This window comes from Vulpes lagopus, chromosome 4 (genome assembly GCF_018345385.1).
Source record: "Vulpes lagopus strain Blue_001 chromosome 4, ASM1834538v1, whole genome shotgun sequence".
Lineage (NCBI taxonomy): Eukaryota > Metazoa > Chordata > Mammalia > Carnivora > Canidae > Vulpes > Vulpes lagopus.
This window is the reverse complement of record NC_054827.1, coordinates 11,892,916-11,916,841: the sequence shown is the minus strand read 5'-3', so window position 1 is coordinate 11,916,841 and position 23,926 is coordinate 11,892,916. Positions and strand designations below refer to the sequence as shown.

The following is a 23,926-nucleotide window of genomic DNA, read 5'->3' as shown; positions in this document are numbered from 1 at the left end:
AGCACAAAAAGAAGGGTAAGGACAGTAAGATATTTTGAGAGAGAGACCACATTTAAATAAACTTTATTACAGTATATTTTTGTAACTGCTCTATTTTATGGTTGGTTATTGTTAATCTCTTATTGTGTCTAATTTATAAATTAAATTTTATCATGGTTATGTACAGAAAAAACACAATATATATAAAGTTCGGTATGATCTGTGGTTTTAGACATCCACTGGAGGTCTTGGAACACATACTCTGCAGGTAAAGGGGAACTACCATAGTGAGAAGCCTGCAAGTGGAGAGATAAGATAGGTTATAGTTGCAATAACCCAGGTATGACATGAGAAAGCTTAACGAAAAATCATTATTTACAATCCCACCTCCTCTTGTCTCCTGATGTCCATAACTGTGGCAGTTCTTAACGCTTCTGCTACCAAGTCTATTTTTCTTTAACTAATAATTTAGTAATAAAATATGCTCTAGGGAATAAGAATGAAAAACTGGATTATAGTAATCCTTGTGATTTTTTTATGTATCAGCTCATAGATTATAAACTACATCATTCATTGAAATATTAAATATTTATTTTACAATAGTAATACATATTCATTTTAGCAAAATTAGAACAAAGAGGTAAATACAAAGATAAAAAATAGAATCCTACCACCCAGATATTATGTTTGCTTCCAATCTAGTTAGACATCTTTCTTTATTCATAGAAAAATTTAAATAGCTGAGGACAAATTATACTTCACATTTTGGATGCTTCTCTGCAATTAGCACCTATATATGTCATAAATTAGCCTTTTTTTTTTTTTAAAGAGGGAGAGAGAGAGAGAGAGTAGAGTGGGAAGAGAAGGGAAGACAAATACAGAGAGAATCTTAAGCAGACTCCATGCCCAGCACAGAGGACGCATGATGTGATCTCACAAATCTGAGCTGAAATTAAGAACTGGACGCTCAGACCAACTAAGCCACATAGGTGCCCCCATATATTAGCTTTTAATGAAATGATTAAAGAGGTTGGAAAGAGAAACAGAACTTTTATTGAAAGCGTATGATATGCCGGGTAGTTTCACAGTATTATCTGTTGTGAATTAAAAAAAAAAAAAAATCCATGAGGTGGATACTATTTTGAGATGAAAAAACTAAGCCTCAGAGAAGTAAATTACTTTCCCAAAGTGAGTGGTCAATTCAAGATCCAAATTGAGGTCTGCAGAAATACAAAACTATGTGTTTTAATATAGTCATCAGTAAAATCTTTGCTTTTTATTAAAAAAATTATTTTAAATTACTGAGTTTTGAATCTGTCTAATTCATATAAAATCAGATGGGGCAGCCCACTGAACCACTCTAGAGAATCTGCTTAGCTTTCAATTTTAGGATATAAAGTTACAGGTTTTTCTATACTTTTTTTTTTTAAGATTTTATTTATTTATTTGAGGAAGAGAGAGAGAGCGAGAGCGTGCGTGCGCATGAGCACACAAGTGCAGGAGCCAGGGGTGAGGGGAGGGGCTGAGGGAGAGGATGAAGCAGACTCCCCACTGAGTTGGGATCCTGACACAGGACTGGATCCCAGGACCCTGAGGTCACGATCTGAGCCAAAGGCAGACATTCAACCAACTGAGCCACCCAAGCACCCCAATACTCGTTTTTATTAGGAAGAAATGACCAGTTCTTATGAAATAAAACCTGCCATAATGGGATATTCTTTGGGTTATGATTTATACTAAATTCCTAATAGGTTTTTGTCTTTTGGTCGGCTTCCACACGAAACCATTTCTAAAACACTGAATAAAGTAGTAGTCCTTTTTCGCATGAAGACTGGTTGGTACACGTCATGTATAAATATGGAAATAGTTCATATTTGGATGCATTCATCAAGTTCCCACATTACTAAGGCTATCATTACACTTTCTTGTTATTAACAAGTTCTATTATTATTTTCTGAAGCCTGTGTGATTTAATCTACTCAATGATGTTGATCTTGCATAATCCTGCTATAAATAGTTTTAAGCAGCTTTAATAGCATACTTGCACTTTGAGTGCTGGTAAGCATACAAGAGGGCTAATCACAGAATTTTTTCCCCCAAACATCATCTTTGCCCAAGCATTAGCTTTGGAAATCGTAATCAAGTGGTGACTTGAAGGGTTTCAGGTTTTGCTTCGTTGCTTTCATCATATATTGATTTCAAAGGGTTAAGATTTTTCTCATAGAAATGATATGTGTGTGTACCGTTGTGTCAATATGTGTATTTACTTATCCAATTAGTCCCATAGCAATTAAACAGGTGGTTCTTTTTCACAAAGAATGCTCTTTCATTTGTAAAACAAAATAACCAGGCTTGACTGGATGTACTTGAATGGGGGCAGTAATAGTTGAGATAATTGTTTTCTTGTCTCTGTAATGAAAAAGACTCACTAATCATAACATCATAGCATCTTAGGGTTCAAGGGCCCATGGAAGTCACTTAGTCCAGGAGTCTTCAAAGAAGAGGACTCATACCCCCAGGTATGAAGACTACATGAAGAATTCTTTTCCTTCCTTCTCTCTCTCCATCCCTCCTTCCTCCTCTCCTTTTTCTCCTGAAGATTTTCAATGAGGGAAGAAATAGTCTGCTTTAAGGGAATTGATTTCTAGAACCTCAACAATTTCTATTTGTAGACTCTCTTTACCACAGAAGCGCATACCTCTCATGTATTCAGAATCTCACTATGACACACTGTCTTAAGCACAAAGCTTCTAACGTGCCAAACTAAGGCAAAATTGAAAGAATCTTTGTTGATGAAGCCTTCTTTAGTTGAGACATCATCAACACAAGGTAGCGACTTCGTGTCTTTCCCTGTCTTGCATGTATTTCTATCAAAAACAAAGTGCGGCATTAAAAATTGGAATATTTGGGCAGCCCAGGTGGCTCAGCGATTTAGCGCCGTCGCCTTCAGCCCAGGGTGTGATCCTGGGGACCCGGGATTGAGTCCCACATCGGGCTCCCTGCATGGAGCCTGCTTCTCCCTCTGCCTGTGTCTCTGCCTCTCTCTCTGTGTCTCTCATGAATAAATAAATAAAATCTTTAAAAAAATTGGAATATTTAAGACTGTTGGTAAGTTTTTAAGCCTGGTACATCAAGAGGGAAAGAGAACATGTTCGGTGACCTCATCATCCATCCCCACCACTGGCAGAGCTACTTTTCACTGGCACAAGAGTTTCATGATTGTAGAGAGAACATCCTTATGGTAAGAAATATTAAAAGCAGTGATGCCTTATTTGATCATTGCCAAACTCATGGCGAGGGTTCATGCCCTCTCTACCATCTACCTAGAGTAGGAATTCCGAACTGTGATGACGGTGACAAAAATGTTTATTACTGTATTTGAACTGAAAAAAGAAGTCAGACTTTTTCTAACAGAAAGTTTGATTTTAGTGAGTCCTAGATCTGTCAGTAAATTATATAGTATTTCCCATAAATTAAATGAGCTAATTAGAGGTATTTAAAGCATATGCTACAACAAAAGAATTCAAGTGATATTATAATCACAAAGGTGAATTAAAATGAACAGAGGTTCCATTTTCCACACCATTCTGTGTTTACCAGATTAAACAGCCACGAAGTAAAAGAGTAACAGGTACAATTAGTAGTATGTTGCTAAGCCTTGGGAAGGCTTAAATGGGTACACTTCACAGATGCTGAGAAATGGGTGGATTTGGAAGACTTGGTAACAAATATTTTTTGAGAGCAGTTAGTTGTCAGCTCTGTGTTTTCAGTAAGACTGATGAAGAAAGGTGATAAAACAGCTTGTAGACTGCTAAACACACCTTTTAGAAATAGATCACAATGTAATTTTTGACATATGACTAATAAGGATTTCAAAGAGTCAAATGGCTCACTCTAAAAAAAAATCCTTTCCTTCCCATCTGTTTATTTTGTAGCGAGATTTCTTCTATTTGTATTTATAAAAAAAGAAATGGGAATAAAATTGATACTGAATCTTGCTTTGCTTTTGTAATAATATCCACCCATGAATACATGAACTATTGGGAAAAGTCCCTACTTGTCTCATTTAGTGAGGTATTTTCAATACGTTTTTGCTTTTTTATACTTTAGTTACAAAAATATCTCATGTATTTATATAAGGATTAGGTGATTTCAGTCAAATGCATATAACTAATAGTTATAAGCACAATTCCCTATAAAACAGGTTTTTACAACATTTATGAGTCTCACAGTTGCAGGAAATAAAATTTAAATTTGCACTCTATTTTGTTTTAAGGCACAAGCACTAAATGGCTTGAAGATCATGCATCTAGTCTAGCTTTTCTTATGAAATATGAATCTTCTCACAGTGCCTGGGTGGCTCAGTGGTTGAGTGTCTGCCTTTGGCTCAGGTCATGATCCTGGGGTCATGGGATCGAGTCCCGCATCAGCTCCTGGTGGGGAACCTGCTTCTCCCTCTGCCTATGTCTCTGCCTCTCTCTCTGTGTCTTTCTCATGAATAAATAAATAAAATCTTAAAAAAAAAAAAAAGAACTATGGCTCTTTTCACTTTAAAGTACCCAGCCACTTCTATTTGCTTCCAGTTGTGAGACCATTTCGAATGAATTTGTTTTGTTTTTTTTTTAATTTTTTATTTATTTACGATAGGCACACAGTGAGAGAGAGAGAGGCAGAGGGAGAAGCAGGCTCCATGCACCGGGAGCCCGATGTGGGATTCGATCCCGGGTCTCCAGGATCGCACCGTGGGCCAAAGGCAGGCGCCAAACCGCTGCGCCACCCAGGGATCCCATGAATTTGTTTTGAATTAAAGTCTTACAATGTCTCTTCTAAAAGGTAGATGCGGCCCTGACCTCTCATTATAATCAGTGATGTAGAGATTCAAGGACCTCGTTGACTTTCCTCTACTTAAATCCATGGAACCGGCAGCTTAGATTAGTGTCACATTCCTGCTACAGTCTCTAGTGTGAATGTCAGGGGACCATAGTTTTGTGAAGGGGCTTTGCCTTTTTAAATTCTGCACGACTGCTTTTCAAGTCCTGGCTTCTCTCTCATTTGGCCAAGTCAAGTGTGGTCATTCCTGTTAGCGTTTTCAAATGCTCTTTATTGATTGGAAACACCCCTGGAAGTCAGTGAGCCATTGACACAGTTTGATAAACTTGTAAATACTCCCACAACCTTTTCCTCTGAAGCTCATCAGTCCTCTCAGATAAAAGCCTGGCCACAGATGTCTTTCATCATGTCCTGAATTCCAGAAAACTTTGGCTTCAGAGGATATAAAAGGAGGGCCGGTTCTGGTGCTCTCTATCCTCCCTTACTGAGATCACTCCATCCTTAACCCCCGGAGCCTGAACCTGGGAATGATCATAGGAAACAGTAAGGTTGTTTGTAGGTTTTACTAAGAGAAAAAGGAGGAAAAATGGAGGAGCAAAAAAAAAATAGCCAGGGCAACAGAGCGCCCTGTAGTTATTCTAAACTCAAAGCTCGTAGGTTAGGAATCAAACCAATTAAAGCCTTCACAGTACGAGTGAGGTGTATCATGTCTTCAAACACAATAGGGTATCATCTTGAAGATTTTTTTCCAGGGTTCCTGTTGTGCCTGAATGTGGGAACCACTAGCGGTCTTTTTTACCTACTAACTGTGATTTTCCCTTTCATCAGTAAGTGTGTGTCACAACGTCTCAATGTCTTAAAACACGGTTGTCAGACTGTGAAACAGAAAGAGGCCACATCCCCAAAGCTATTGTTACTCCTCTCCCTCTTAGGTGATCCCCAGTCTATAGGCCAACGCATCAGTACATTTTTTCCCCCAGTAAAATTGGCATTTTTTTCAGATAATGCATTAACAATGCCCTGAACTCTGAGATATCATATAAATAATAATTTGCCAGCCCTAGATGTGATAAGGACAAAATGGAATGTTTAATCCATACTGATAATTAGGAGGTTTGGTATCTGTCTGAAAAGTATTTTGGGATATCAGGAAACAACCACCCAAAGGTGCAAACTACTAAATATTTTGCCATCCATATCATGAATCTGCTGCCTGCCTATGATGGGAGTAAACACACCCATCATTATTAAAATGGAAGGACAGAAAAGAAATCCAACTGTAAAAAGTCTAACTTAATTGTTGAGGAGGGTAAATGATAATATCATCTGAAGTCCCACAGAGGCACTAATAATTAAGATGTCAGGAAGCAAGGTTAGGCATTTACAGACAATCAATAGCCCACCCTCTAATTCTATGACTTAACCTTGGACTCATACCCTGACTTTGAGTTCTCTGAAAGAACCTCTCTTTTATAAACAACCACATGCCATAACTTAACACTGTGGATACCGAGTGTTATATCACAGGCGAAGTGAATTAAAACATAAATACCTCATGAACACAGTTTAATGAACTAGATCAATATAGCACCTAATTAAGGAACTATTACACACTGCAACACAAATAGTATAAACAATATTGAATAAAAGTCAAGGTACCTGCAACCCTGATTTCTTCAAATCACAGGCAATCTTTAACTTGCTATAAAATTAAGTCTCTGAAATTGTTCAGAATTTGAGAAAATTCATACATGATGAACAATAATGTAAAAATTTAAAAGTATTTGAATTATTTCGTTTAGACAAGATGAATCTCTCTATGTATATATACATACACACATATATATGTAGTGTTTAAATTTGTACTCAAAAGGAGTTTAAAATTTTTTTGTTCATATAAAATTGACATAAAACATTCTATTATGAAAAAAAAAAAAAACATTCTATTAGTTTCAGAAGTACAATACAGCGATTTGGTATTTGTTTACAGTGCGAAGTAATCACCACAGCAAGTCTTTTTAACAGCCATCACTTCACATAATCACCACTTTTTTCCTGTGATGAGAACATTTAAGATCTACTCTCTTAGAGAGGGAGACACACCATAAGAGACCCCTAAGGATAGAGAACAAACTGAAGGTTGATGCAGAGAGGTGGTTGGGGGATGAGCTAGATGGGTGATGGGTGTTAAGGAGGGCACTCATTGTGATGAGCACTGGGTGTTGTATGTAAGTGATGAATCACTGAATTCTACTCCAGAAACCAGAAATACTGTACTGTATGTTAACTAAATTTTTTTAAAAAAATCTATTCTCTTAGCAACTTTCAAATATCCAATACAATATTATTAGCTGTGACCACCATGCTATATACTATACTCCATAACTTATAACTGGAAGTTTGTACATAAGAAGTGGTTTTTTTTTTTTTTTTTTGATTGGAGAAGTAATTTGCCAGAGTTACACCAGGCAAAATTTATGGCCTTTTATTTGTCTCATATTGTTTCAAACTATCCTATGCTAAATTTTGGCATTTGTCTTATTGTTCCTTTCAAATAAAGACAGTGTTGAAATATCCTGCCATGGTACCCTCTATTTTTCCCTACGATGTATGCATTTGCTAACTCATTGTAATTGCCTGCTTGATTTGTTTTGCCTAGCAAATCACATGCTTTGAGAACAACTGTGACTATCTTTTTTTTTCCACTGCTATATTCTCAGAGCCTTGCTCTGTGCATGGCACATGGTATATGCTCAATAAATAAATGTACCATACTATGCATTCAAAGGAGTATTAAGGATAAGATTCCTTTCATAGGGGCACCTGGATGGCTCAGTGGTTGAGCGTCTGCCTTTGGCTCAGGTCATGATCCTGGGGTCCTGGGATCGAGTCCCACATCAGGATCCCCACAGGAGAAGCTGTCTGCCTGTCGCTGCCTCTCTATGTCTCTCATGAATAAATAAAATCTTAAAAAACCCACAACAAAACAAAGTAAGATTCCTTTCATAAAATCCAAATAACTAAAAATAAAAAACAATAAGATTTCTATTATTGCTTTAGAGAATATTCTTGATGCTGATTTAAAGATCTTCTTAAAAAAATTTTGCTACAAATTACAAGTGCATAATCTAGAATTGTGTTAAAAAGAGTGAATGCATCATTATTGACATGTATCAAATACTCATCATGTCCCAGTCACTGCCTGGAAGCCTACATGTATTATTTGATTTAAACCTCAGTACTATCCCATGGAGAAAAAGGAGGTTAGAGAAGGCAATTTATGTAAAGCCACCTAAAGTAGGTGGCAGACCTTGAATTCTTAACCACTAGGCTGTAACCAAGATTTGCTTTGTGTATACTTTGCAAGGCACTGTGTTGGGCCCTTTTTTGTGGTCTATAGCATTTAGTCATACTATTTTAATCTAATCACTTGACAAACATAACTGAGCACCTTCTGCATGTTAACTGTGCTGAGAGCTTGGGACAGAAAACACATATAATCTGAGCCTCCTACTCCAGCAAAGAAGACACACGTTAGGTAGTTAGAGCAGACCCACTAACATCTTTCAAGCACTTGTTATGTACTCCACACCATTTTAAGTATTTCTTCTTTTTTTCATTTAACATATTTCCATTGAATCTTTAAGACTTTTCTAATGATGAGAAAACTTAAGGCAAAAGAAGTTATTTATACCTTGTCCCAAGTAACCAAGCTGTGAATGATCAGAACTAGGATGTGAAGCCAGTAGGCTTGGCTTAAAAGCCTATACTCTGGGGCGCCTGGGTGGCTAACTGGTTGAGGGTCTGCCTTAAACCCAAGGCGTGATCCTGGAGACCTGGGATCGAGTCCCATGGTGGGCTCCCTGCTTGGAGCCTGCTTCTCCCTCTACCTGTACCTCTGCCTCTCTCTCTCTGTGTCTCTCAGGAATAAATAAATAAAATCTTTTTTAAAAAGCCTATACTCTATCTCCCTCCTCTATTGCTTCTGTATTAGAGGATGGCGTGATGAACAGCCAGATTGTGAGAGCCTTGGAAGTCATATAAAGGCACCTGACTGGAGTCTAGCTCACTGGAGTGGGTCAGGCAGGGTACGGATATTTCAGATTCGTGTCTGAAGACTCTGTGAGAAACACCAGAGACAAAACAACCCAGACAGAAGGCAGCTTCTATAATCCAGGTGAGAGATGATGGATCCAAGAGATACTGTGGACTTGGAACCCATAGAACTAGATGATTGCATACAGAAGTGAGAGAGAAGTTAGGCATGACTCCTAAACTTCTGGCCCAGGTAACTAGGTGAATGATGATGCCATTTCCTGACACAAAAAGCCCTGAGGGAAAGACACATCTGGAAAGAGAGATGATATGTCAATTGTATTTCCCAAAGGATGGCCACCACAATATCTTCCATCCCACATGCTCTTATGAAATGTATCTGTGCCATTTCCATTGGGAAAAGGGAATGCAAGAAGGAAAGTTTAGTTCTCCTTTCCCATGAATCTGAGCTGATCTTACTGACTTTCTTGACCAAAAAGATCTAGGGAAAGTGACATCGTCTGATGTCCAATATCCTGGGATGTGAGAAGGTTCATAACTTCCGTGTGGGTCTCCTGGAATGCTCCCTCTTGGGATACTTCTCTCCAGAACCAGCTGCTATGCGCTGAGAAGTCCAAGCCGCATGGAATGCTCTGGTCAATAGCCACAGTTGAGCTCCAGCCAACACATAGCACCAACTGCCAGCCATGAGAGTGAGCCACCTTAGACTTCCAGTTCAGTGGAGCTTTCCAACAGCCCCAGCTGACATCTGAAAGCAGCTGCATGAAACACCCAGGCACAAACATAAGAATTTCCCAATCAATCTACAGAATCATAAGAGGTGATATCAACTGTTCTCTTAAGCCACTCAATCTTGATATGCCTTATTATGTAGTCATAGAGAGCCAAAGTAGTTGAAGGATTCAGTCTTAGACTCATGAAGTTTGAGATGCTTGGACGACACCCAGGTGGATAAGTTCCAAAGGTACTAGGATAGATTTTACATAGTTGATTATATGGAGCTCAAAGAGACAGAAATATCTATGCTGCATATATTGATTTGGGAGCATCCAGAATGTAACATAGCACAGAGCACACAGAATGTGATGGACACCTGCAGAGCTGATAAGAGAACCCAGAGGAATCATATTCTGAAAAGAGCAGAGTCCTGAGTAATGCCAATGTGGGGGGAACAGGCAGAGAAAGAGGAGTCAACTCAACAAACCGAGAAGTCACTGCCAAAGGGTCAGGAAGAGAGCCAAGGTGAATGCAGTACCATGGAAGCTAAGAGAGAAGAGCATTTCAATTAGGAGGGCTAGGCTAACTATTAATACTACCAAGAATTCAAATATGATAAAGATTGAAGAGTGTTCACTGATGCTACTGACACAGCAATTGACAACCCTTGAAAGCATCGGTTTCAACGCGTGGTGGTCGAGAAGAGCCTGTGACAAAGGAGCACATGGAAAGTGAAGAAATGCATGAGGTGAATACAGATGCTGTGCTCCTTGGATGTGAAGGGAGAAGGGAAAAACAGGATAGAGCTGGAGCAGGAAGTAGAGTCAAGGGTTTCTTTTTTTTTTCTTTTTTAAGATGTTGAGAGGCCTCAGTAGGCTCACATGTTGATGACAGGTGGCAACAGGGGGTAAATTTTTGAGATCCAGAATGGGATTGAGAATACTCATGGAAAGATGAACCTTGAATACAGGGCAAAGAGAATCAAAGCACAGATCCAGACACGCATGGGAACGGAGATTTGTTTACAAGAAATTAAAGAGAACTTCCTAAGAAGGCTTCTATTTGTTGTTGAATAGAAAGGTTCATCTGTTGAGAGGGCTGGGGTTTTGAGTACCGTAAGACGATCTGAAACCACTGCTGACAAGTGTGGAATGGAAGGGAGTTTGCAAGGGAAATGGAGTAGGCCTGCCAGATTGCCGGCAGTCAGTGAGCTGGGAGATGGGGATTATGATTCCCTCTTTACATGTGAGGAAATTGAGGCTCCAAGAGGTTAAGTAACTTGCTCAAGGTTACAAAGTAAATAAATGAAGGAGCTAGGATCTGAATATAGGCCTGTGTGATTCTTTCCAGTACATTAGGCTAAACGAATTTCTTGGTCCAAGGGAATAATTTTAGTTTCTGGAGAGAGACTGGTATTAGAAGTTCAAAAACCTCATTCTCACCTCTTCATTCACATTGTCCATTGCCTGAGACCCCACACATCTGACATCCCATCTCTAAAATTTGTAGTCAAAGATGGTCTAGGGAATAATCGGTAAAAGCTCAGAGCATACAACAGAAATTCTCCTTTTATATACTAAATACCACTTAGAAGCTTCTGTTCAAATGAGCTTAAAAGCAAGCAGGGAGTTTACTGAAGCCTTAGCACCATGACTGTTCCTTATAATTATGCTTATAAAGTAAGAATAAAAAAGGACCGCAAAAACAAAAGTATTGTACTTACAAGCTGTGAATCAATGGTCTCATTATGTTTAGCACAGTTAATTCTCCTAGTGAGCTTTGTTCAGAATTCTAAGGCTCTCCTAAGGGCTGTAATCTAGAATTTCTAAAGAGATGATGTGATATGCTTCTCTGGATAGTTTATAAAACTGAGGCAGTGGATGATGGTGTATGGACAGTGCAGGATCATCACAGAGGTTTAAAAGCCATGGTTTTAAGCTACCCCCTCCTTCTTGTAAATATAGTCCCCTGATGTCCCCCTGAGCCCCATAAGTATTTAAGAGATACACACCAAGAATCTTTACTTGGAAAAACAGAAATAAGGATTTCTTACAATTTAGTTTAGTTTTTTTTTTTTTTTGAGGGGGCTGCTCTTCGAGAAATAATAAACAAGTGACTAGTAATTAGTTCACATCTTGTGGACGAGGTCTGAGCCCAGAGATAGCCTTCCTTCCACAAGGAGAAACGTCTATGAACCCCCAGGCCTGTTGGCAGGCTGGAAGGTCAGTTTTTCTCCAGAGTACCTAACTCACCCTGGGACATTTGTTTCTGGTTCCTTCTGTGGGGGGCTTCTTTACAAGGGTAGGAAGAAGGAACCCTGCTTCCATGTATATATAGTTCTATAGGCACACATCACTTGTACGCAGTGCATTCTATAATCCTGTGGGGGAACCTCAGTCTCTTCTAGAGGGAAGGACTTTCAGAGCAGTGTTTTGGAAACTGTGGACCACAATCCCTCGTAAAGTGTGAAATCCTTTGAGTGAATGTCAACAAGCACTGGTATAAACGGAAACCCAACAGAGTAAGGAAACCAGGGTGCATTTCATGAAATAAGGATAAGCATTATTTTGGGAAACGTATTTCAGATGTATGTGTGCAGGGGTCTGTGGATTGTGACATAATATGGATTTCTCACTGCAGTCCTAGAGAACGGTTTACAACTCTGTTAGTTCTGCAGAATTTCTGAGGCCATGTGCACTGATGCTCTTTCAAATGCCTGGATCTGCTATGATCCCGGACAGTATATTCCAGGATTGTCCTAAAATCTTCTTGCAGATCTGAATCACTAAGCACCTTGACCAAGGTTACAAAGTAACCGACGAATACCAGGAACCAGCACTAGGCTGTGAGAGCACCTCTCAATCCATCGCTCTCTTAGTAGGTGCTGCTCAAGTACTGTGAAACTAATTAGTTGTGCTCCACTTTTGTCTTAACCATAATAAAAGCTTAGGAGGTTGTAAAATAAAACATGTCTATAATAAGCCTTTCTCATTTTAGTCTAATTTTTTGAGTCTGTAAAAAAAAAAATTCCCTCCGTATGTGGTCAGTGCCATCAGGCTCTTTTTGCAGAAACTATCACTTTAAGAGAAAGGCTACATTTCAATCTACATAAACCAAAAATAAATGCTCTTAATTTCTGTGTAGTTACTTGATCAGTTAGTCTGTGTTATCAGTGTATAAAAAAATTAAACTATTGTTTACTTAATTGAAATTTCCCCCACCTACAGTTTTAATGTCTTCAGGTGTGGTGACGTATTAGTCACCAGCTTATTGTTTCTTGGGACACATGGAGCTTTATATCAAAAGGCTCCATACAGGTGTGGGGCTAAGGGTATTTATTATGATGATGAAAATCTAACATCTTCTAAAATTCCTCAGGCCCCCTAAGAAGAAAGAGAAATGTCATAAAGCATTATTGTTAAAATAAAACAGAAGATGAGAAAACAGAGAACAACAACAACAACAACAAAAAGATAAAAGCATTAGTCATGGTGAATGGGTCCATGTGAAACAGCAGTGTATATATAAATATAAATAAATATATATTATCTATAAATACACAATAGCTTCTTTCTAGTCTTGCAAAGAAACTAGCCACATGAGGATGAACATAATTGATGCCAAAGCAGGATACAAATACAGGAGATAAGAAGAAACCAAGGGGGAAAGAAAGCTTGGGAATTGCTTAAAGGCAGATGATATATTTACATGACAAAAAAAGGTATCTTGCTCTGGTTGTTTTGAGATATAAAGTATTACGAGTTTTGAAAAAGTCAGAGGATGCCAAGTGTCAAAAGATACACACACACACACACACACACACACACATATCAAAATAACAGACAGGTAATTATAATATAAATATACACATATATGTATATATACATTTTCCTGGGTTTTTATATGGAAAAATGAAAGAGAGCATTCTCAAACTTCTTAAAGCCTGTTTTAATTCAGAACCAAAGGATGTGAAAGTCTGTTAGCCCAAAGTGCAAACTTTGTTGAAGGTTTACAGAAGAAAGGGCAAGCAGAGGAAAGGTCATTAAATTATATCCTCTAATGTGTTTTGTATTTCAAAGCTTTTATAACAAAATTAATATGGTATTTCAACTCCATATGCTAGTTGAATGAGAAAAGCTTCATACACCCAAGATATAATATCTGAGATGATATACTGAATTGTAGCCTATTTACAGGCTAAAAATAAAACAAAATACCCACTTGCAAGAGGGAAAGCTGGAAAAGTCTAGCCATCAAATCAGAAAGCAGAAAACTGCATTATTCCTCTAATAAAACTGTGAACTTCCAATCTTTCAAGTAAATGAATAAAAACCCCTCATTAAAAGATGACATCTGTATTTCAAAATCTTTTCCCTCTCCCCGATATAACGGGATGTGACATGGATAAAAATAAATTTATGGAAAAGAGATGTTAAAGAAACACACAAGACACAGAATTCTTTCTCTTACCGTTGTTGTTGTCGCCAGAAGGTAATGATACAGTGTTTGTTGGCATAGTATCAGAATTCACTTTTCCATTCTCAAATGTGTCATTTTCAGTTTGCTGTAATTGCCAATTGAGGCCAAAGAGATGCATTGCTGGGGGCAAAGAATACAAGTTGTTTAAAGGTCTGCTGTTTTTAGCCAGTATAGCAAATGGTAACATGTTGATAACAAGATTCACATGTAAAGTTAAAATTTCATGTTCTGAAACAACAAAGATCATTGCATTTTAATAACTAGAAAAGAAACAGTTCCTCACACAAGTGCAATGTAGGTAACAATGCAGTACAATATCGATAGGATTAGAATGCATCATTATCTGCTCTACTTTGTCTGAGTCCACGCCTCACTGTCACTTAGGTAAGCGGGAGAATGCTCTAGAGCAGCCTCCGCCAAACTTGCTTGACCACAAGCCACTTGCACATGTGTAATACTTAGTTGCAGCATCCCTATATTCTCAAGAAGCATGACCTATTCATTTGGATGAACTGGTCTCCCAGATAAATGAGCTGGCATATGAAATGATCAGAGTGGATTTAGATGCTCAAAATAATGTAATATTTGAATATTCTAGATTTAAGATGAGTTTATGACATTCAATTCAGCAAGGCACAGATGAAGCAACATACTACATGTTAGGTAATTTCATGTACAGTTTCTGATGTGGGTCTGAAAATCTTGCAAATTTATAAACATTTTGCAAATGTGTTTACTAATTTTCTTTATTCAAAATATTTAGAAAATAGACAATTGTAAGACTATAATTTATATTATAAATTCAGACTATATGATTATATAGTTTTATATAGAAAATTATATAATTAAAACTTTTAATAGTATTTTTCTTGATTTATTTGAAATATTTACAAAAATAATCCCTATAATTTTGGGCGTTAACTCTCAACTTTCATTTGTGTTTCACAGAATACAGTTTCAGAATTAATCCCTAAGGAGGCTAAATATCCTTAGGGAAATCCAGTGATGGTCCTATTACTGTATCACGGAAGACTTTTTTGGATTTTATTTGACATTTTGGCATCCAGACTGCAATTTCCTAGGGAAGAAAGACATAGTGTCCAAGAAGTATTGATAGAAACAGTGTGATGACTATAAAAGGCAAGCCATTAGTAAATATGCAATATATGTAGTAACATAGTTAAATTGGCACAGTATAAAGAGCAAGGGCTTTAGACAGAGTTAGATTTTGGTCTAATCCTCAATTTAGGATTTAACCTTGGACAAATGATGGAATATTATTAACATCAGTGTTACTTAAAAAGTGAATTTGGCTAAACCTACCTTCCTTAACTGATAGGAACTTTCTAGACAGGATAAGTCTATGAGAGTACGTTAAGGACAGCTGGTACATAGTAGGACTGTTCTTAGTACATCAGTACTTCATTTATTTATTCCAGACTCTAGATTACTGAACTATTTGAACTCACCTGACCAGATCATGCTACCTCTCAATAAATAGCTCCTTCTACCCGTTATGCTCTTCATCCACTGTAAAATACCCATTCATCGCCAAGATGGTAGGCCCCAACTTTGTGGGGTAGCCTTCCCCAACTTGGATAAGTATCTTTGGAAGACTGTTTTCATTCACTTTTGTATCTCATTGACTTTATATAGTGCCCAAGTAGATCTTAATAACTGTCAAATAAACGAAATCTATGTTCTGATGTTTTGAAATCTAAGAAAACAGTGTTGTGGATAAAAATATAGTAATTTAAGGGAAAAGTTAATAAATATAAAACAAATAAGTAAATAACCAAGAATAAAGAGTTATAAGTAATTAATGACTATATTAGCATAATAGTATGTGAAAAGCAGTTGAGAAAAAATCCATTAGCATTTTATTTATTTAATTAAATTAAAAAAAAGATTCAACAGCTTGAGGGCATTCTATAAGTTTCACATTCTTCTGTTAATTCCTGAAATAAAATTATGCTATAATAATAATCACCACAAACACAGATACAAACATAGCTACAACTACCCTGTATATTTTTAACAAATGTATATACTCTCCTTCTTAAGTTATAATCTGCCAACAATTCCTTTCAAACTCTGGTTTTTCAAGGATTAAGATATACGTTATAGAATTCTTGAATTCAAAAACTGTCAACTTGTAAGGAGGATAACTTCATGTCATTTTGCATTAAATTACATAGTGTTTGAGTGGCAAAATGTCAGGTGCTTTCTAGACATTTATCACTTCATACATTTTTCAAGGTTTTAGGTATATTTCAGCAATTTTTGAGTAAAATAATGGGAGCTCTTTCTGCATACAGTGAAAGCTTTGACAGACATACTTTGGCATAGCAATGATAAATATTCCAAAAGGGTAAACTTCTACACAAAATAATTTATCATCATTGCGAGCTTTTATATAACATAACAAGTCTTCCTGAATGATAGATTTGTTTATATTATTGGTTTTAATAGACTTTGAAGAAGAGAGATGATCCACGCAATCCTGCACAGATGTCAAGTGTTAGAAAGTAATGTTATGTTTGTATTTAGAGAGATATTTTTTGCCAGATAGGCAATAGCTTTATTATATATTTTTTCTTACAGAAAATCTCATTAAAATGAAATCCCAGTTCTACTTAACATGCTATATAATGAGAACCATAGCAAATAACATTATATCTTGTTTAACACTGCACTGAAAACAGAGACCAACAAGTTGTTTGGTTTTAGGATACCATGGACTTTGAAAATCTTGGTGTTTGGTATTTAGTAATGCTCTTGACACTCATTACGTGTAACCTGAGATTTTTATACAAATTCAAGGTGTTAGTAAAACAAGCTCCAAAAATGAGAGAGGGGGAGGCAGAGGGAGGTAGCAAACTCATAAAAGTAAAAATTGCTCGAGAAATTACTGAGCGCTTATGCAATAACACTATACCGGAAGGTCTTGGCAGACAAATAAGGGAAAGAATAGTGAAATAAAATACATATGTAAATACAGAAGGATGCGCCCACTTCTTCCAACATCTGAGTTAGAAAGGCGATTTGACCCCAGTGTAAGGCATTTGGTGCCACTACTCATGAATGGTAAAAAGTGATCCTTGGTTTATGCATGACCAAGTGGGCTGGGTGGAGAGTGTCAAGGGTGGCTGGGAGCTCTGTGCTCTTCAGAGTCCCTCACCCCTCTGGGCAGATAGCTTAGGTGAAGAGTATCGGCTGGCAGGAAGGTGGTGTTAGAACATCATGATGCAGTATTTTTTCTTTTAAAAGAAAACATTCATTAAACATTTCTCATGATCAAATGTGCTGGTGCTTCACCTGCCTTATCTCATTGAATCTTCACAAAGATTCCAATGAATACTTACTATGACTACTTTTTTTTTTTCATTTTAGATCTGAGAAAATTGAGGCTCTGGGGGAGTTTAAGGTTTCAAGCAGGCAAATAGTGGAGTTTGCCCTTAAACCCAGACCTTCTGATAACAAAGGGGACACCATGATACACCCGTCTGTCTGCCAGGGGGCTGAGAATCCATATTGAAGAAAGTGAAATGTGGCTTCTGTGAGGGCCACAGGCTAGATAATGTTTTTCTACTAGATCAAGAAAACAGAAGGCAGAGGTGGTATTTGATGGCAAAAGATGGGCAGAGATACCACTAAGTAATGTTTGCGTATTCCAGGCACAATTCTTCCATACAAATACTTTCCCACTGTGCTGTATTCTTTTGTAGAAAATTTTACAGCAATATGATAAGAGTGAAATTCACAACAGGCTATTTTGGTTAACATTAAGAGTCTTTATTTAATTTTAATTTTTAAAAGATTATATTTATTCATGAGAGACACACAGAGAGAGGCAGAGCCACAGGCAGAAGGAGAATCAGGCTCCCTGTGGGGCTTCCAGGACCCCGGGATCACACCCTGAGCCAAAGATGGATGCTCGCTCAATCCAGTGAGCCACCCAGAAGCCCCTTTATTTTATGTCTTAAAAGATTTAACTTATTTATTTGAGAGACAGAGAGAGCACAAGTGGGGGAGGAGCAGAGGAGAGGGACAAGGAGACCCCACAATGTACAGAGCCCAACGTGGGGCTTGATCTCAGAACCTTGAAATCATGACCTGAGCCGAAAACAAGAGTCACTCAAACCTACTGATCTAGGCAGGCGCACTTCTAAGAGTCTTTAAAACAATTTAAGAATTACATGTAAACAGTATACATGTGTATTTTAAAGTTACTAAAAGCATTCATGTAGGTTTAATCTTTAACATTTTGTTTCTCATATCATGTTTCATATTTCTATTTCCATGAATTTTTGGGTGATTTTAATGAGGGATTGGGGCTACATTCATATCTAAAATGTTATCCAGGGAGCCCCGGTGGCTCAGCAGTTTAGCACCACCTTAGCCCAGGGCCTGATTCTGGAGACCCGGGATCAAGTCCCACGTCCGGATCCCGGCATGGAGCCTGCTTCTCCCTCTGCCTGTGTCTCTGCCTCTCTTTCTCTCTCTCTCTCTCTCTCTCTCTCTCTGTCTCTAATGAATAAATAAATAAAATTTTTTAAAAAATTAAAATAAAATGTTATCCAAGGAAGAAGGGAATTTGTGAATGAGAGTAATAGCATTTTATGTCTACCCAAGTGTGTTTTTTACATTTGAAAATACTTTTATGTCTATTATCTTCTCTGTCTTTAAAAACAAGTATTTATTCATTAATTTTAGAGATTGAAGCCATGGGGGGGGGGAAGAGGAGGATCTCAAGCAGACTCTGCAGCTAGTGCAGAGCCTAGTGTAGGGACTCATCTCACAACCCTGAGATCATGACTTGAGATGAAACCAAGAGTTGGACGCTTAACCAATTGCCCCACTCAGGCACCCCAATGTCTGTTATCTTCTAATAATGTACTGTGTGACAGGGGTCATCATCTCTGCTGTAAAAGTGAAACACAGACGAGCAGGTTGGCGATTTACCCAATGACTTTTAAAAAGTATATAAAGAGGACTTATGATACAAGATCTTTTGACCCTATTTCAGGATTCTTTTTCCTATACTGTGCTGTTGTCCTTCATTGTTCTGAATTTAAATTTAAAGAAACTTTAAAAATGTTAACACAAATTGATTTATTTCTTTTTTGACAGCAGCACATATAATCAGATGTTGTCCATTTGTTGAAATGGGCTTCTAAATACAAGATGTTTTACCCATTGAAAATGGTTGCATATCACACAATCATTTGTAAGTTGCTTGTTTGGATTTAGAATGTATTTTCTTTATATTGAAATATCTTAGAAATGATGGTTAAGTCCCCAGCTGGTCTACAAAAGTCTGTCTCTATATCCAGTAGAAATATGTATACAAATAGCACCAAAAGGCATGAATCAGGATATTCTCGGCAGCATTATTTGTCATAGCCCCAAAGTGGAAACCCAGATGTCTTCCAGCAGTAAAAAGGATAAAGAAATTATAGGGTAGTCATACAAGGAATTCTATAGACCGATGTAATGAGTAAGACACTGCCAGGTGTAATGACATGGCTATATCTCACAAAGACAGTATTGAGCAAGAAAACCTATTCACAAAAAAACATGAATATTGCATACGCTAATATATATAAAGCTCAAAAGCAGGTAAAATTAACTGGTAGGAACAAGTCACCAGAGGGGACGCAGAGGGGGGCAGTTGAGCATCTGCCTTTAGCTCAGGGTGTGATCTCAAGGTCCGGGATCAAGCTCCACATGGAGCTCCTTGTAAGGAACCTGCTTCTCCCTCTAACTATGTCTCTGCCTCTCTCTCTCTCTCTCTCTCTCTCTCTCTCTCTCTCTCTCTGTGTGTGTCTCATGATAAATTAAAATAATTTAAAAAATCTTTTAAAAAGAGTCACCAGAGTAATTACCTATAGGGAAGGGGGCCTAGAGAATGACTGGGAGAGGCCATAGAGGACTTCTGGAATGCTAGTAATATTTTACTTTTCTATCTGGGTGGTGGTTCCACTGGTGTGTTCACTTATGATCTGTACAGTTTTCTAACTGTATACTACATTTAAATTTAAATGTTTATTGAAGAGTAGTCCACCTAACACCTAGCAGAACTAAAGAACATCTATTTTCATCTTCCCTAAACCTTGCCTGCAGGCACCCATCTCTACAAGGCTCCTAGGTGCTCCTCTAGGAAAGATATGAGGGTAGAAAGGTAAGTGACTCCATCAGGTAAGAGGTAGAGGGAAGAGCAAGAAAAGGCATCCTTAGTGCAAATCTCAGGTGTTTGAAGGAAAACAATCTGATTAAACAAATGCATGTACTAGGTTAATGACTGTCAACTCATGAGCTTAAGCAGATTGATTTGTAGTTTAAAAACATTGTGACTTGGGCAGCCCAGGTGGCTCAGCAGGTTAGTGCTGCCTTCAGCCCAGGGCATGACCCTGGAGAATAGGGATCGAGCCCCACAGCGGGCTCCCCGTATGGAGCCTGCTTCTCCCTCTGCCTGTGTCTCTGCCTCTCTTTCTCCCTCTGTGTCTCTCATTAATAAATAAATAAAATCTTTTAAAAAATAAAACATTGTGACTTGTCTTGGTGAGGGTGTGCAGAAACTGGAACTCTGGTGCACTGCTGATGAGACCGTAAAATGGTTCAACTCCTATGGAAAACACTATGGAAGTTCCTCAAAAAAAAACCCTCCAAAAACAAACCATTGAAACTGGAACTACCATATGATCTAGAATCTCCTTTCTGGATATACATGCAAGAAGGAACTGAAAGCATGGTCTCGAAGAGATATTTGCACATCCATGTTCATAGCAGCACTATTCATAACAGTCAAGAGGCAAAAGCAACCCAAATGGCCATCAACAGAAGAATGGAGAAAGAATATGTGGTATAAACACACAAGGGAATATTAGTCTTAAAAAGGAAGGAAGCCTTGCCACAGGCTGTCACATGGATGAATCTTGAGGACATTAGATCACATAAAATAAGTTAGTCGCAAAAAGATAAATACTGTTTTGACTCTACTAATATGGGCTATCTAAAGTAGTTCAAGCTCAAAGAGGCAGAAAGAATGGTGGTTGCTTGGTGACAGGGTAAGAGGAAATGGGAATTTGTCTAGAAGGTGAAGAGTTTCAGTTTTGTAAGATGGAACAGTTCTGGAAATCTGTTGCGCAACCATGTGAATGTATCACAGGGACCCTGAACTGGCCAGATGTGCTTGTCTACACCTGAAATTCTGCCCTTAACTTCTTGGTTTCCATGACTTTGTTCCTGTCATTCCTGGCTTCTGGGATACCGTTCCAAGTTCTGTCTGATGTCATCTCACCAGTACCTTGAAGTCTAGTTGAAATGTCTTCATGAGAGGCCCTCCTACAATTAAAAACTACCATAGAACTTTGTAGTATTTTATCTAAAACATCCCACTTTTTGTCTGAATAAATTTTTTACTTTCTGCAGTTGTGAGGAGTGAGGGGAGTTGTCAGAGAAGCAGAAATGGATCTTTGCAGTTAAGAGTAAAACAGGGACACAGAGGGGAAAAAAAGAGGAGCTTGAGAAGAAAGGGAATAAATGAAGATTTTAGCTATTTAATATATAATTCAACTTTTTCAATACTTTGCTGAAAGTTGATCTTAGAGGCCTGGATCTCTGTAGCTGAACTGGCTCCTGAGAAACAGGGGTGACTAACAGAGCCCCTGAAACCATTAATAGTAAGGAGAAGCCTTGGAGGGCACCTAGTGTAATTCCTCCCCTTTTCTCAGGGTAGGAAAACATAGACTTTCAAGATGATTCCCAGTCAGAACCCTTCTAAATTAGTTATAATAGCTATCATTTGTCATCTACAAACTTAGCAGCACACTTTCAATACTATCACCCAAGTTGATGATAAAAATTGTCCTATCAACTCAAGAAGTAATGGATATGGATGTTAAACCTTCCGTTATTACTGCAAACTATGTTACTAACAGCCAAATTGTCCACTTTACAGACTCTATCATTTTAGGTTGTCTCGTGGTATTCTTGGATTCAACAGATCTGAAGATGTTTACAATGAAATATTTCTTATATAGTTAAAAAATTCATTTTATAACCTTCTTGGTTTTTTTTCCCCTGTAGGTGTTTTTAGTTAATGAGAAGCAGAAAACCCTCACTGAAATAATTTTGAGACAATAGGCTAGTGAAATCTTATGAAGACATTTTCTTTCTGACTCAATGACCATTCCAGTGAAAGAAATTATAGTGCACATTCGTTTTACCTTTCCAGGCTGATGGAGATGAAAGGAATCCATGATATTAGAGCAATTCCACATCTTCTCCATGGCAAAAAAGGGCATGCCATTCTTTTTAACCAATGTACGCTGGTTTGATACTTAAAAGCCAGCATGGGAACACTTGAAACCAAATGTGTCATTAAAGAAAATTATATACCACCAAGTAGCAAGTTCAGTACCATTTTTAGTTCCATGTTGAGAGCAATGGTGCCAAATTTTGATCTTGTCTCTGGGGACCATGCCACTGAGTTGCTATCACAGCTACTATTATTTCTACTGGCATGCCTCTGTTCTTAGATACTGCCAAATATGGATGGGAAGGAGGGGTGGTGACAGCTGGTGACATGGTCCAGCAGTCTGCCAGAACCTTAGAGCAAATTACAGGGGATGTTGTGAAGCGAACACAGAAGCAAGCACCCTTGCCATCAGAAACCCGAATGTAGCTTATGCCACTAGAACCCTGAAGAGTGACACTCTGAGGTTTTGGCAACCTGGACTATAGTTCTTAGCATGCCTGCCATTATTGGCTAAATGCTGTTTAATATTACAAGAGCAAGCAAACATTCTCACAAAGACAAAAAAAAAATAAGAGATAATATGAGAACCAGAGTCTGCTTAAGAAAAAATGGGCTTAATAAAATATCATCCTGAAAATGTCTGTAAGTCGGTTCTGCGTATGCCTCCAAATCCCTGAAAGTCCATGGAGGCAAGCTAAGGTCTAGAGTTTTCCTGTCTTGTAAATCACCTCATATCCACCATGGTACAGTTTCCGAAAAATAATCTTTCTGAGAAAGAGTCATTAAGAACATGTTATCAGAAGTTGCTGGAAAAGAAAATTGGAATCTGACATTTTACAGTTAAGAGCACAGTTTTCAACACAGATTGCCCGTGGTGTCTTGTGGAACTTTGTTTATACTAAAAGAGAACCAAGTCCCAGTCTCAATTCTGGATCTAACTAGTTGTGGGACCTTGGCAAGTCACTGGGCTTCTCTGAGGCTTAGATCTCCCATTTTTATAAATATCAAAAGAACTTGCTCAAAATGATCTCTAAGGTCTCTTCCAGATTTAAATTCTTTAATACGTCAATATGTTTTAAAATATAAATATTTAGGCTACATCATTGAGCACAGGCAAAAGCATCTGGCATCAATAAGCTATCAACATATCAGAAGACTAAAGCTGTTGTTCCTTTTTTAAAATTTGAAAATAAAATAAAATTGCATGGGGTCAAACAATCACTTCATGCACACAATTCCTTTGGTATCTTGGGTTGTGCAAGCAAGATTGCATCATTTTATGTTTTACTTTCACAAGTATATAAATACACCTGATGCACATGGGCAGCAATTAGATTTTACAGAACAAAATAAGAAAAAATACTCTTAAATATAAGACAATGATTTGATTTGATACATGCTTACAGAATACAAAAAAAAAAAAAAAAAGAATACAAAAAAAAAAAAAAAAAGAATACAAAAAAAAAAAAAAAAAGAATACAGCCAGGTTTTCTATGTAAAATGAAAGCATCTCATGTAAAGATGCAGTTTGTAACTTGGACCCCTACTGGTCTAAACTGTCATTAGGAATACATAGTTTTCCATAAATTAGCTTTTGTTTTG

General features: G+C 37.7%; 1 protein-coding gene across 3 annotated transcripts in view; it reads right to left on the bottom strand.

Annotated features, from left to right (window-relative positions):
- TENM3 (teneurin transmembrane protein 3) overlaps nucleotides 1-23,926 on the bottom strand; it is a 609,811-nt gene that overhangs the window by 123,723 nt on the left and 462,162 nt on the right. For all 3 annotated transcript variants that reach the window (XM_041753664.1, XM_041753665.1, XM_041753666.1), the window contains exon 6: nucleotides 14,053-14,181. In XM_041753664.1, coding sequence (XP_041609598.1) covers nucleotides 14,053-14,181 — 129 coding nt within the window. The remainder of the gene's footprint in view (nucleotides 1-14,052; nucleotides 14,182-23,926) is intronic.